Source organism: Phyllobates terribilis, unplaced genomic scaffold (assembly GCF_046119375.1).
Source record: "Phyllobates terribilis strain yellow unplaced genomic scaffold, ASM4611937v1 Scaffold_11__3_contigs__length_659146591, whole genome shotgun sequence".
NCBI classification, from domain to species: domain Eukaryota; kingdom Metazoa; phylum Chordata; class Amphibia; order Anura; family Dendrobatidae; genus Phyllobates; species Phyllobates terribilis.
Window position 1 is genome coordinate 159,197,206 of NW_027362771.1, and position 12,722 is coordinate 159,209,927.

General features: G+C 43.7%; 1 protein-coding gene across 6 annotated transcripts in view; it reads right to left on the reverse strand.

Annotated features, from left to right (window-relative positions):
- The window catches only part of GRIP1 (glutamate receptor interacting protein 1), a 647,688-nt gene that overhangs the window by 424,904 nt on the left and 210,062 nt on the right, over window positions 1-12,722 (reverse strand). For 3 of the 6 annotated variants that reach the window (XM_073651737.1, XM_073651736.1, XM_073651741.1), the window contains exon 1: window positions 326-768. The exons of 1 other annotated variant lie outside the window; for it this stretch is intronic. In XM_073651737.1, the coding sequence (XP_073507838.1) occupies window positions 326-458 (133 nt within the window). In that variant the 5' untranslated portion in view covers window positions 459-768. Of the gene's footprint in view, window positions 1-325; window positions 771-12,722 lie in introns of those variants that run through there. 2 more of the 6 variants (XM_073651743.1, XM_073651742.1) reach the window with 2 other exon arrangements.

Below are 12,722 nucleotides of genomic sequence, written 5' to 3' on the forward strand. Positions count from 1 at the left end.
AGGGCACACAATCAAATACAATGCACACCCATAAAAGGCACACCATCACAGGGGCACATACATAGGTGCAGGGTACTTTGTTATGTGTCATTGCTCTCACATGACTACTCCAGGAATAGCGGGGGGCTACAATCACCCTCCTGATGGCACAGGTCCATCACCAGACACTTCCCAGCCCCTCTATCAGCGACAGTGTAACTTTCGCAGGCGCTGGTCCCCCAGATCCATCCATGAAGCCTTACAGCCATGTGATGGTGCCGGATCTGCGGGCTCTGTACACTGCACCACCAGCGCTGCCCACCACACATCACACACAGGCGCTTACTTCGGAAATGCTCGGAGGCGTAGTAATACACGTCCTCGTAGCCCTCATGGTAATCCTCCTCGGGTCGGTACTTCTTGCCTTTCCTTCTCCTGGATCTCCGGATCTGTCTGACAAAGCCCAGGAAGCGCTCCATGCCTGCTGCTGCTGCTGCTGCTGTGGTGCCGGCTGGTGAGAGGAGACAGGCTGGGTGCAGGGCGGTGTGTGGAGCATCCACTGGGGACCTGTCACCGCGCTGCGTGGACTGCTCTCACCTGCTTCTTCACAATGAGTCAGTCACCTCCCCGGGGTTTCCTTGGCAGTGAGGTGCCCACAGGGGCAGAGAGTAGTAAACTTGGCTGGCTCAGTGACTGAGTGCGGTGTGTGAGAGGTCTCCTGCACTGACATGTCTGCCCACTCCCCTCCTCTGCTGCCGGCTCTCCATCATTGGGAGAGGGGGCTGGAGGGAGACGCCTTGTTGTCAGGGCTGAACCATTGTGCTGCAGAGCAGGAGCTGCTACCAGGTCGGGGCAGCCTCCTCCTTGTGTTTGTGGGGGGCTGAAGACAAAAACTCAAGGTTAGATCCCCCCTCCCCACAGCATTATAGTACAAGAGTGGTGCAGCCCACACAGGATCACAGTCCTGGGCTGTGCAAAACTGCAGGACTAAGGACTACATATACAGTCATGGTCGAAAGTGTTGGCACCCTTGACATTATTCCAGAAAATTAAGGATTTCTCCCAGAAAATTATTGCAATTACACATGTTTTGTTATATACGTTTATTTCCTTTGTGTATTTTGAAACAACACAAAAAATCAGAGAAAAAAAGGCAAATTGGACATCATTTCACACAAAACCCCCAAAATTATCAGACAAAATTGGTGGATCCTCAACTTCATATTTGGTTGCACATCCTTTGGAATAAATAACTGCAATCAATCACTTCCTATAACCATCAAGAAGCTTCTTACACCTCTCACTGGGATTTTGGACCACTCCTCTTTCTTCTTTTGTAAACTGCTCCAGGTCTCTCATATTTGAAGGCGCCTTCTTCTGACAGCAATTTTAAGCTCTCTCCACAGGTGTTCAATGGGATTTAGATCCGGACTCATTGTTGGCCACTGCAGGACTCTCCAGCGTTTTGTTTCCATCCATTTCCGGGTGCTTCTTGAAGTATAGTTGGGGTCATTGTGCCACTGGAAGACGCATGACTGAGGCTGCGTGCCCACATTGCGGATTACAAGCGTTTTTGATGCGGATTTTCCGCAGCGTAAACGCTTGTAAAACGCTTGGTAATCCGCACCCCATGGTCCCCAATGAGAATCCGCAAGCTCTATGCCCATGCTGCGGATTTTTCCGCAGCGTTTATGCTGCGTTCAAAAATCCGCAGCATGTTCATTAATTTTATGTTTCCGGATGCGGAATTGCCTTATTCAATGCATGAAAAAACGCAAGGCAATTCCGCATGTCGAAAACGCGTGAAAAACGCGCGATAAACGCGTGCGGAATTCCGCATGCGTTTTTCCGGGAGAGGACATGCGGAAATGAAGCAGAAATTTTCTGCTTCATTTCCGCAACATGGGCACATAGCCTTAGGATGCAAACCCAACTTTCTGACACTGGGCACTACATTGCAACCCAAAATGCACTGGTATCTTCAAATTTCATGAAGCCTTGCACACAGTCAAGGCACCCAGTGCCAGAGGCAGCGAAACAGCCCCAAAGCATCTTTGAACCGCCACCATATTTGACTTTAGGTACTGTTTTCTTTTCTTTGTAGGCCTCATTCCTTTTTCGGTAAACTGTAGAATGATGATTTTTTTTTTACCAAAAAGCTCTATCTTGATCTCATATGTTCACAAGAAGATTTACTAGAAGGATTTTAGCTTACATACATTTTGGCAAACTGTAGTCTAACTTTGTCTCTGTGTCAGCAGTGGGGTCCTCCTGGGTCTCCTGCCATAGCATTTAATTTCATTCAAATGATGATGGATAGTTCGCGCTGACATTGATGCACCCTGAGACTGCAGGACAGCTTGATTTTTTTTTTGGTACTTGACTGGGACTGCTTATTGCAACCTTTCATAAATTTTTCTCTGTCGTCTACGTCCAGTGAGATTAGCTACAGTACCACGGGTTGTAAACTTCTTGATTATGTTGCGCACCATGGGCAAAGGAACATCAAGATCTCTGGAGATAGACTTGTAACCAGGGCTGTGGAGTTGGTAAGCCAAACCTCCGACTCCTCAATTTCCATACCACCGACTCAGACTCCCTCATACATGGCTCATGTTTAAGTGATAAATTTACTGTAGCACAGATTCATCTCAGCTAAAAGTCTAGACCCTTAGATCAGGAATAGGACATTTCATAACTTTCCCAAATTCTTATGAAAAAATATTCCCCACAAACTGCATTCAACTACTGTACCCAATTTATTATATATTTTAGAAGTCGGTCCATTTTATACCGACTCTGACTCCACGACGTCACCCCTCATCATTCTGGTTTTTGCACTGCAGCAGCGTCAGACACGGCGGCAGTGAACTGTAGTAACCTTACTGACATCAGGATTCATCATAGCAGCTGGGTTCTCGCAGAGTGCAGTGTGAGAACCGGCATTGGCTGCTGCTCCAGTCTATGAAGCTTTGTTCTCTGAGGGACTCCATACGCTGGACGAAGAAAACGGGGATTGTCGTGGTACCTCCATGGGGACTACGATGGACTGTTATGAATTTTTGTTTTTTAATTAATGGGTGAAAGAGGGAAATTGTCGGGAAGTGCTTTTTCCAATTAAAGGACTTTTCTCTGTGTGTGTGTTTATTCCTTTTGACTATGGGGTTAGTAATGGGGATGTCTGACAGACGCCTCTCCATTAATAATCCCATGACTTGATGTCAGCGCCAGCTGCTGAGATCAACCCCACAATCCCACTACCCTGAAGAGCCGAAGCTAAGTGCCAGAACTAACGCATCTAATGGATGCACAATTTCTGGGGTGGCTGAGGGCTGATCTTATTAGACTGGAAAGGGGCCAATATTCATGGACCTTCCCAGCCTCTTAATATCAGCCTGCAGCTGTCTGCTTAGCCTTTGCTGATTAAAAATGGGGGGACCCCCTATGATTTTTTTAGGGTCACCCCATTTTTAATAACCACCAAAGGCAAAGCAGACATCTGTGAGCTCATAGTAAGAGGCTGGAAAGCTCCATGTTTATTGGGCGCTACTCAGCATAAAAAGACCGGCTCACAGCTGTCTGTTTTCCCTTGGCTGGTTATTAAAAATAGGAGGGCCCCAAGCCATTTTTCGCTAAATAAAAGTACAGTAAACTACACACACATGGCACTAATTATATATCTCACAGCATCTTTCTATCTATGTTTATTTTCTATCTTTGCACATCTAACACTTGTTTGTCATTTCTATTCAGCATTCTATTCCAGTTCGTGTCACACTGATGGTGCACACAGACGGCACACGGATGACACACACGGACACAGATAGCACTGGTACTGATTTTTCCAGTACCGGAAATATCAGGATGTGTGAAACAGGCCTTTCTGTGTGACAGGAGCTATACAAAATATAGCAGCCAGCAACACCACTGCAAAGAAAGAATGCAACCTTAATGAACCAAGGAATCCAACTTTCTAAAAATTGCCACAAGAATAATGGTGATCTGGCAGTATTAGGTGTACATAACTATTCACCTCCCTAAAGTTAATACTTTGTAGAGCCTCCTTTTGCGGCAATTACAGCTGCAAGTCGCTTTGGATAAGTCTCTATGAGCTTTCTACATCTTGCCATTGGGATTTTTGCTCATTCCTCAAGGCAAAACTTTTCCAGCTTTGGAAAGTGGAAGGTGAACCTCTATCCCAGTCTCAAATCACTGACAGAATGAAATAGGTTTTTGTAACGTCTGACCGAGGCCACAGGCTCAAAAGGCTACCTCGGACAGGCTTAGCACAAGCCACTCCGTCTGGCAGACTCCAGAGAAATCCCAATACCCTTTAACCCCTGTACAGGAATCTACTTTTACAACAGGACCCATTGGAAAGCTACCATGGGAGGGCTGGTTGCCAAGCAGGGTCAGGGTTGAGAGGTCACATCAAGGACAAAAATCAGAATCTGCATGAATAGTCAGATCCCGTGGGTAATTATGGTTACTTCTTTAATGATACTGTTAGGGGCTGTTTTTTATTGACACTGTCATCTATGTATGCAGCTCTATGTGTATATATATGTATAATTGGGTGGTGTTATTTTATACCATATATATTTATTTATTCTACTAAGCTATACTTCACTTGCCATTTGTATATATTTATATATTTTGATAAAAAAACATTTAGGTGATTTTCAGTCATCTTTTTATATTTCACATTTTTTGCTGCCTTACATTTTATGCCCTTTAATGTTATATTAGTGGTCACGTGTCTACCTGGGGGAACTATTAGTAGGATATATTACCTCATATACGATTGGGGTCCAGATTCTCCATCCTTTTTCTTCTGTGGTGTGTCTTTGATTTTATTATTGTGTGTATTTACCTTTATATGTCTTTATGAAAGTTTTGGCAAATTCTTACCTGGGCTATGTATTCATTTATTTTGCCCTAATTTGGTGTTATTCATTGTCTCTCTTTTTTTGGCCTAATGATTTATCGGTGTTTATAGAAAAAATCTAGGGTCAAAACAGGAATACACTAAACAAAACAGGAGCAGAAGCCGGACACCTAGCCAGGGGAACACTAAGCTATATCTAGCAGCTTCCAGCCACAAACTGGAAGGCTTAGTAGGGTGTGGTGCTGTCCAATTGGTTGGAGCATGGAGCTGATAACTTCAGCTGGACAGCACACACACTCATAATGCCAGACTGGACGGCACTACAGATCCCAGCCACTCTAACCTTAGTGGATGGACAGAGCACGCCTTCCAGAGCTTCTGATTCTGACAACTCTATCACCAGATCCGCCCGCACAGTGAATATGGCAACGCCTGGCGACAGAAGCAGGAGCAGGTTCTGGTGAAGATGTGACAGTTTTGCTCAAGAATATGGCTGTGTGCCCACGTAGCATTTTTCAAGCGTATATGCTGCGGAATTTCCGCAGCGTAAACGCTTGAAAAACGCATGTATATCCGCACCCCATGGTCCCCAATGGGATTCCGCAACTTCTATGCACATGCTGCGGATTTTTCCGCAGCGTTTATGCCGCGTTCAAAAATCCGCAGCATGTCATTTAATTTTGCGTTTCCGCAAGCGGAATTGCCTTTGTCCAATGCATAAAAAACGCAAGGCAATTCCGCATGTGGAAAACGCATGATAAACGCGCGAAAAATGCGCGATAAACGCGTGCGGAATTCCGCATGCGTTTTTCCGGGAGAGAACTTGCATTTATGCAGCAGAAATTTTCTGCTTCATAAATGCAACGTGGGCACATAGCCTAACTCTATATTTCGCACCATCCATCTTCCCCTCCACCATGCCTATATTTTTCTCACTCACTTCACTTCACCAACTGAGACTATTTAGAGCTGATGCATCACACACTAATTAGATTGCAAAAATATTTAACCTCTTTACAGCCTGGGACGTATTAGTACGCAAGAGGCTGTCACCCCCTGTTCTGTGCGGGCTCCGGCGCTGAGCCCACACTGAACCGGGCACATGTCAGCTGATTCTTACAGCTGACATGTGCCCTCAACAGCCGCGGGTGGAATGGCGATCCACCCGCGGCTGTTAACTAGTTAAATGCCACTGTCAAGCTCTGATAGCGGCATTTAACATCGCTGCGCCGGAAGAGTGCCACTTACCCCGGCCATCAGTGACCCAGTCACGTGATCGCGGGCCACCGATGCGTGGGCATGACAACCCTGGGTCTGCAGCAGACCCCAGTGGTTGTCATGTGCTGATCGCCATGAGCGCCACCTAGTGGTCGGCGCTCATAGCACAGGAGCATTTCTGCTAAATAGAGGTGATCTGCTCGTCACCTCTATGTAGCAGAGGCGATCAGACAAGTGCTGCTTCTAGTCTCCTATACAGACTATAGAGGCAAACAAAAAAGTGAAAACAAATTTTTTTAAAAATATTAAAAAAAAAATTGAAAAATATAAGAGTTTAAATCACCCCCCTTTCGCCCCATTCAAAATAAAATAATAAAAAAAAAACCCCACATATACATATTTGGTATCGCCGCGTTCAGAATCGCCCGATCTATCAGTATAAAAAAAGAATTAATCCTATAGGTAAACGGCGTAACGAGAAAAAAATTCTAAACGCCAGAATTAGGTTTTTTGGCAATCAAAACATCGGATCTACCCCAAAATGGTATCCATAAAAACTTTGGCGCGCAAAAAAATAAGCCCTCACTCGGCCCCAGATCACGAAAAATGGAGACGCTACGAGTCTTGGAAAAAGGTGCCATTTTTTTTTAAGCAAACTTTGGATTTTTTTCACCACTTAAATAAAAAAGAAGCTATACATGTTTGGAATCTACAAACTCGTAATGACCTGGAGAATAATAATGGCAGGTCAGTTTTAGCATTCAGTGAACGTGGTAAGAAAATAAAAAAAAAAACATCTGTGGCATTGCACTTTTTTTTCAATTTCACCGCACTTGGAATTTTTTTCCCGTTTTCCTGTACACGATATGGTAAAACCAGTAATGTTGTTCAAAAGTACAACTCGTCCCGCAAAAAATAAGCCCTCACACGGCCATATTGACCAAAAAATAAAAACGCTATGGCTCTGGGAACAAGGGGAGCAAAAAACGAAAATGCAAAAACGGAAAATCCCAGGGTTGTGAAGGGGTTAAAGGGGTTTTCCCATGAATAAAAGTTAATTTTAATCAATAGATCTTGGAATAATAATAACCCTTACAATTGGATGTATTCAAATAAAATGTTCCTGTGCTGAGATAATCTTATAAATGTGCCCCTGCTGTGTACTGTGTAATGGCTGTGTCTGGCCGTACAGGAACACAGTCTCATCATACCACATCTCCTGGGCAGGATGGTGGGGGGAATACAGACATTACAGCAGGGGATCGCAAAATGATTCTTTCTTTGAAATAAAACATTGTTTAAAAACAGGCAGTGAAATGTTTTACCTCACAAAAAGAATCGGCTGTGATCCCCTGCTGTAATGTCTGTATTCTCGTTTCCTTCCTCCCCTGCCCAGGAGATGTAGTATGATCAGACCATGTTCCTGTACGGTCAGACACAGCCATTACACAGTACACAGCAGGGGCATATTTATAAGATTATCTGAGATCAGGGACATTTTATTTAAACACATCCAGTTGTGGAAGTTATTATTATTCCAAAATCTATTGATTAAAATGAACTTTCGTTCATGGGAAAACCCCTTTAACCCCTTAATAACATCTGACGTACTAATACGCGTCTGTGCCCTGGGACTTAAGAGCCAGACCCGTATTAGTACGTCATCGCGATCGCGCGCGCACACAGGCTGTGCGGGCGCGATCGCCGCCGGGTGTCAGCTGATTGTCACAGCTGACACCCGGTACTATGTGCAGGGAGCGGTCCTGCACCGCTCCCAGCACATTAACCCCCGCGATGCTGCGATCGAAGTCGATCGCGGCATTGCGGGGGCAAGGGGAGGTGATCGGCGATACTCACCTCCTCTTCGGCTTCCAGCGCAGTCTGCAAAGGCTTCCCGGGTGTTGCCATGACGACCCGATGTCGTCATGACAACATCTGGGTCACCAGAGAGCAGGAAGATTGCTTGGACATGCGCAGTGCATCTCCAAGCAATCTTCACACTGTGCACTTCTGACAGCCTTCATGGCATAGGGATGGTGCTCCATTCCTGTGCCATGCAGGCGATCAGAAAAAAAAAAGTGAAAGTCCCAGAGTGGGACAAAGTAATAAAGTGTATAAACTGTGTGAAAGTGGAAAAAAAAAAAAAAATGTGCAAAAATATTATAAAAAAATAAAAATAATACACCAAAAATAAAAATATAATGTACCCATCAATAAATATTATTATAAAAAAAATTTAAAAAAAACAATAAAAGTACACATATTTGGTATCGCCGCGTCCAGAACAACCTGACCTATAAAACTGTCCCACTAGTTAACCCCTTCAGTGAACATGGTAAAAAAAAAAAAAAAAAAACGAAGCAAAAAACAATGCTTTATCACCATACCGCCAAACAAAAAGTGGAATAACACGCGATCAAAAAGACGCATATAAATAAAAATGATACCGCTGAAAACGTCATCTCGTCCTGCAAAAAACAAGCTGCCATACAGCTCCATCAGCCGAAAAATAAAAAAGTTATAGCTCTCAGAATATAGCGATACTAAAAAATCTTTTTTTCTATAAAATAGCTTTTATTGTGTATAAGCGCCAAAACATAGAAAAATGATACAAATGTGGTACCGCTGTAAACGTACTGACCCGAAGAATAAAGCTACCTCATCAATTTTACCACACGCGGAACAGAATTAAAAAAAAAAAAAAAAAATTCCTGAATTGTTGGTTTTTGTTTATTCTGCCTCCCAAAAATCGGAATAGAAAGCGATCAAAAAATGTCACGTGCCTGAAAATGGCACCAATAACAACGTCAAGTGATCCCGCAAAAAACGAGCCGTCACATGACTGTCTGACAAAATCTGGAAAAATTATAGCTCTCAAAATATGGCGATGCAAAAACTAGATTTTACAAAAAATGCGTCTTTTAGTGTGTGACAGCTGTCAGTCATAAAAACCCCATATGATTCTGGCATTGCTGTAATCACACCGACCCGAAGAATAAAGTCGTCTAATCACTTATACCGCACAAGGAACGGCGTCAAAAATAAACTCTTGGGTTAGGATTGGGCTAGGGTTAGGGCTGGGTTTGGGGCTAGGGTTGTGCTGGGGCTAGGGTTGTGCTAGGGTTAGGGCTGGGGTTGGGATTTTTTTCAAAAGTAAGAAAAAAAGATGACGATATGGCGACTAGTGTTGAGAGCAAGTGCTCGCTACTTGAGTTTGCATCGGGTGCTCTGGTATGCATTGAGTATCGTGGGTATTTGAGTGACATGCTCGAGTCTCTGCCCCATATGCTTCGCGGCCAAAAAACTTTACGGGGATTGCCTGCCATGCACGAGCGATCCCCGCATGTTTTTTTTTGGGTGTCTAATAACCGTGAAACATGCGGAGCAGGGACTTGAGCATGTCACTCGAGCACACGCTGTATATGGTGCATACCTGAGTACCCGATGCAAACTCAAATAGCGAGCACTTGCGCTCAAGAATAAGGACAACTTATTCAATATGATGACCTAATGTAAACAAATTCTGTGCCGTACCTCTGGGTTCAAAATGTTCACTATACACCTTAATAAAATCCTTGAGGGGTATAGTTTCCAAAATGGGGACACTTGTGGGGGAGCTCCACTGTTTAGGCACATCACGGGCTCTCCAAACGCGACATGGTGTCCGCTAACAAATTGAATGGAAAATCGTCTCAAATTGTTAGCGGACGCCATGTTGCGTTTGGAGAGCCCCTGTGTGCCCAAACATTGGAGCTCCCCCACAAGTGACCCCATTTTGGAAACTAGACCCCCCAAGGCACCTATCTAGATGCATAGTGAGCACTTGGAATCCCCAGGTGCTTCACAAATTGATTCGTAAAAATGAAAAAGTGAAAAAAATAACACTTTTTCATTTTTATGAATCAATTTGTGAAGCACCTGGGGTTCCAAGTGCTCACTATGAATCTAGATAGGTGCCTTGGGGGGTCTAGTTTCCAAAATGGGGTCACTTGTGGGGGAGCTCCAAAGTTTGGGCACAGAGGGGCTCTCCAAACGCAATGTGGTGTCCGCTAACAATTTGAGCCGATTTTCCATTCAATTTGTTAGCGGATACCATGTTGCATTTAGAGAGTCCCTGTGTGCCCAAACATTGGAGCTCCCCCACAAGTGACCCCATTTTGGAAACTAGACCCCCCAAGGCACCTATCTAGATGCATAGTGAGCAGTTGGAACCCCCAGGTGCTTCACAAATTGATTCGTAACAATGAAAAAGTGTTTTTTTTTCACTTTTTCATTTTTACTAATCAATTTGTGAAGCACCTGGGGGTTGCAACTGCTCACTATGCATCTAGATAGGTGCCTTGGGGGGTCTAGTTTCCAAAATGGGGTCACTTGTGGGGGAGCTCCAATGTTTGGGCACACAGGGGCTCTCTAAACGCAACATGGTGTCCGCTAATTATTCAAGCAAATTTTACAATCAAAAAGTCAAATGGTGCTCCTTCCCTTCCGAGCCCTACAGTGCGCCCAAACAGTGTTTTTTCCCCACATATTGGGTATCTGCGTGCCCAGGGGAAATTGCACAACAAATTTTGCGGTCCATTTTTTCTTGTTACCCCTGTGAAAATAAAAAAAATTGGGTCTAAAGTAACATTTTTGTGAAAAAAGTTAAATGTTCATTTTTTTCTACCACATTCAAAAAATTCCTATGAAGCACCTGAAGGGTTAATAAAGTTCTTGAATGTGGTTTTGAGCACCTTGAGGGGTGCAGTTTTTAGAATGGTGTCACTTTTGGGTATTTTCTGTCATAAAGACCTCTCAAAGTGACTTCAAATGTGATGTGGTCCCTAAAAAAATGGTTTTGTGTATTTTGTTGGAAAAATGAGAAATCGCTGGTCAACTTTTAACCCTTATAGCTCCCTAACAAAAAAAAATGTTGGTTCCAAAATTGTGCTGATGTAAAGTAGACATGTGGGAAATGTTATTTATTAACTCTTTTGTGTGACATATCGCTCTGATTTCAGGGCTTTAAAATTCAAATTTTGAAAATTGCAAAATTTTCAAAATTTTCGCCAAATTTCCGTTTTTTTCACAAATAAACGCAAGTGATATCGAAGAAATTTTTCCACAATCATGAAGTACAATATGTCACGAAAAAACAATCTCAGAATCAGGGGGATCCGTTGAAGCGTTCCAGAGTAATTACCTCATAAAGTGACAGTGGTCAGAATTGTAAAAATTGGCCCGGTCATTAACGTGCAAACCACCCGCGGGGCTTAAGGGGTTAAATACAGGTTGTAATGTAACAAAATAGGTAAAAACCACATGGATAAATACTTTCGCAAGCCAATGCACCTAAAGCTCCTTGAAATACTGGAGCATGTAGAGAGGCATGAACCACCCCCTTCTCTTCCTTCTCCCCATCCCTCTGTAGTTTTTTTTCCTTTTCTTTTCCTCTTTTTAGTTGTTTGGTTATTTATCTGTTTATATTTTCAAAAATGCCATTTACAATAGTTTTATATTGTCTATGTGTATTCAGTATTTATTGTACAACCATTTTATGTAATTCTCTGAACATTTCAACCCTGGGTTGCCAGGTTGTTTTTCTTTTGTTGATTAGAATCTAAAACTTCAATAACAACAAGTTAAAAAAAAAATATTCAACTGATATTTGACATCTGTAAAGTGCTGAGGAATATGATGGTGCTATATAACTTAGTAAAATAAATAAAATCATGAAAAATGTGAAAAAAAACCCACAGCATTTGTACTTGCAGAAGAAAACCAGTACATGTAAAATAGAAAGAAAACATACTGACTGTGAAGGCCCAGAATGCATCCAGGGGGAGGGCTTGTATTGTGTGATGAATATATATATATATATATATATATATATATATATATATATATATATATATATATATATATATATATATATATATATATTTTATATTAACCTCACCCTGATCTTCGGAGTGCCTCAACTCCCACACAGAGCAGCCACACTAACTCAGGTTAGCCAAACATAGAGCAGATCATTAGTGACCTCTTACCTCCCTTCCACACTGCGTCCTTCCCCGCGCTCACTGGTCCTGTTAGGGTTTACGTTCAAACTCCCCCAGCAAAACGGATTCGGGTGTATGTGATGCGCCCCCTGGGCCAGTGCTGTTTGGGGATTACCCGGAGCCGGATCTGATGGGGGTTGTAGTCTCTGAGTGGCGGCGACCAGGTCCGTGCCCAGGGTGTCAAACTCAGTGTGTGGCAGTCTTTACAGATGTTATTAGTTGTTCTTAGTGTCGACTACGCCACCCGTTGATTTGCGGTCAAAAGGCCGCCGCTGCAGCAGGGTCCGCTGAGGCTGGTGGTATATGTGCAGCTGTGGTAGTATAACCCCCAACGGGAGGGGTATAGCCTCAGGGGGTCAGGTGTAGAGGATGGTGGTAGTGGTGGTGCAGTGTGGATGGTAAGAAGACTCAGAGTCGGGCTGTGCAGTTCAGGGTTTTTACTTACTGCTGTTCTGTTGGTCACTCTGGCCTTGAGTGACCGCCCGAGCCGTGCTGCGTCCACCAGGTCCTGGACTCGGCCAACCCCCAAGCAATTCTGGAGCGTGGTCCTGAGCTCCCTTTCTGACTGTCCTCTCTACTGGCCGTTCCCACCAGGG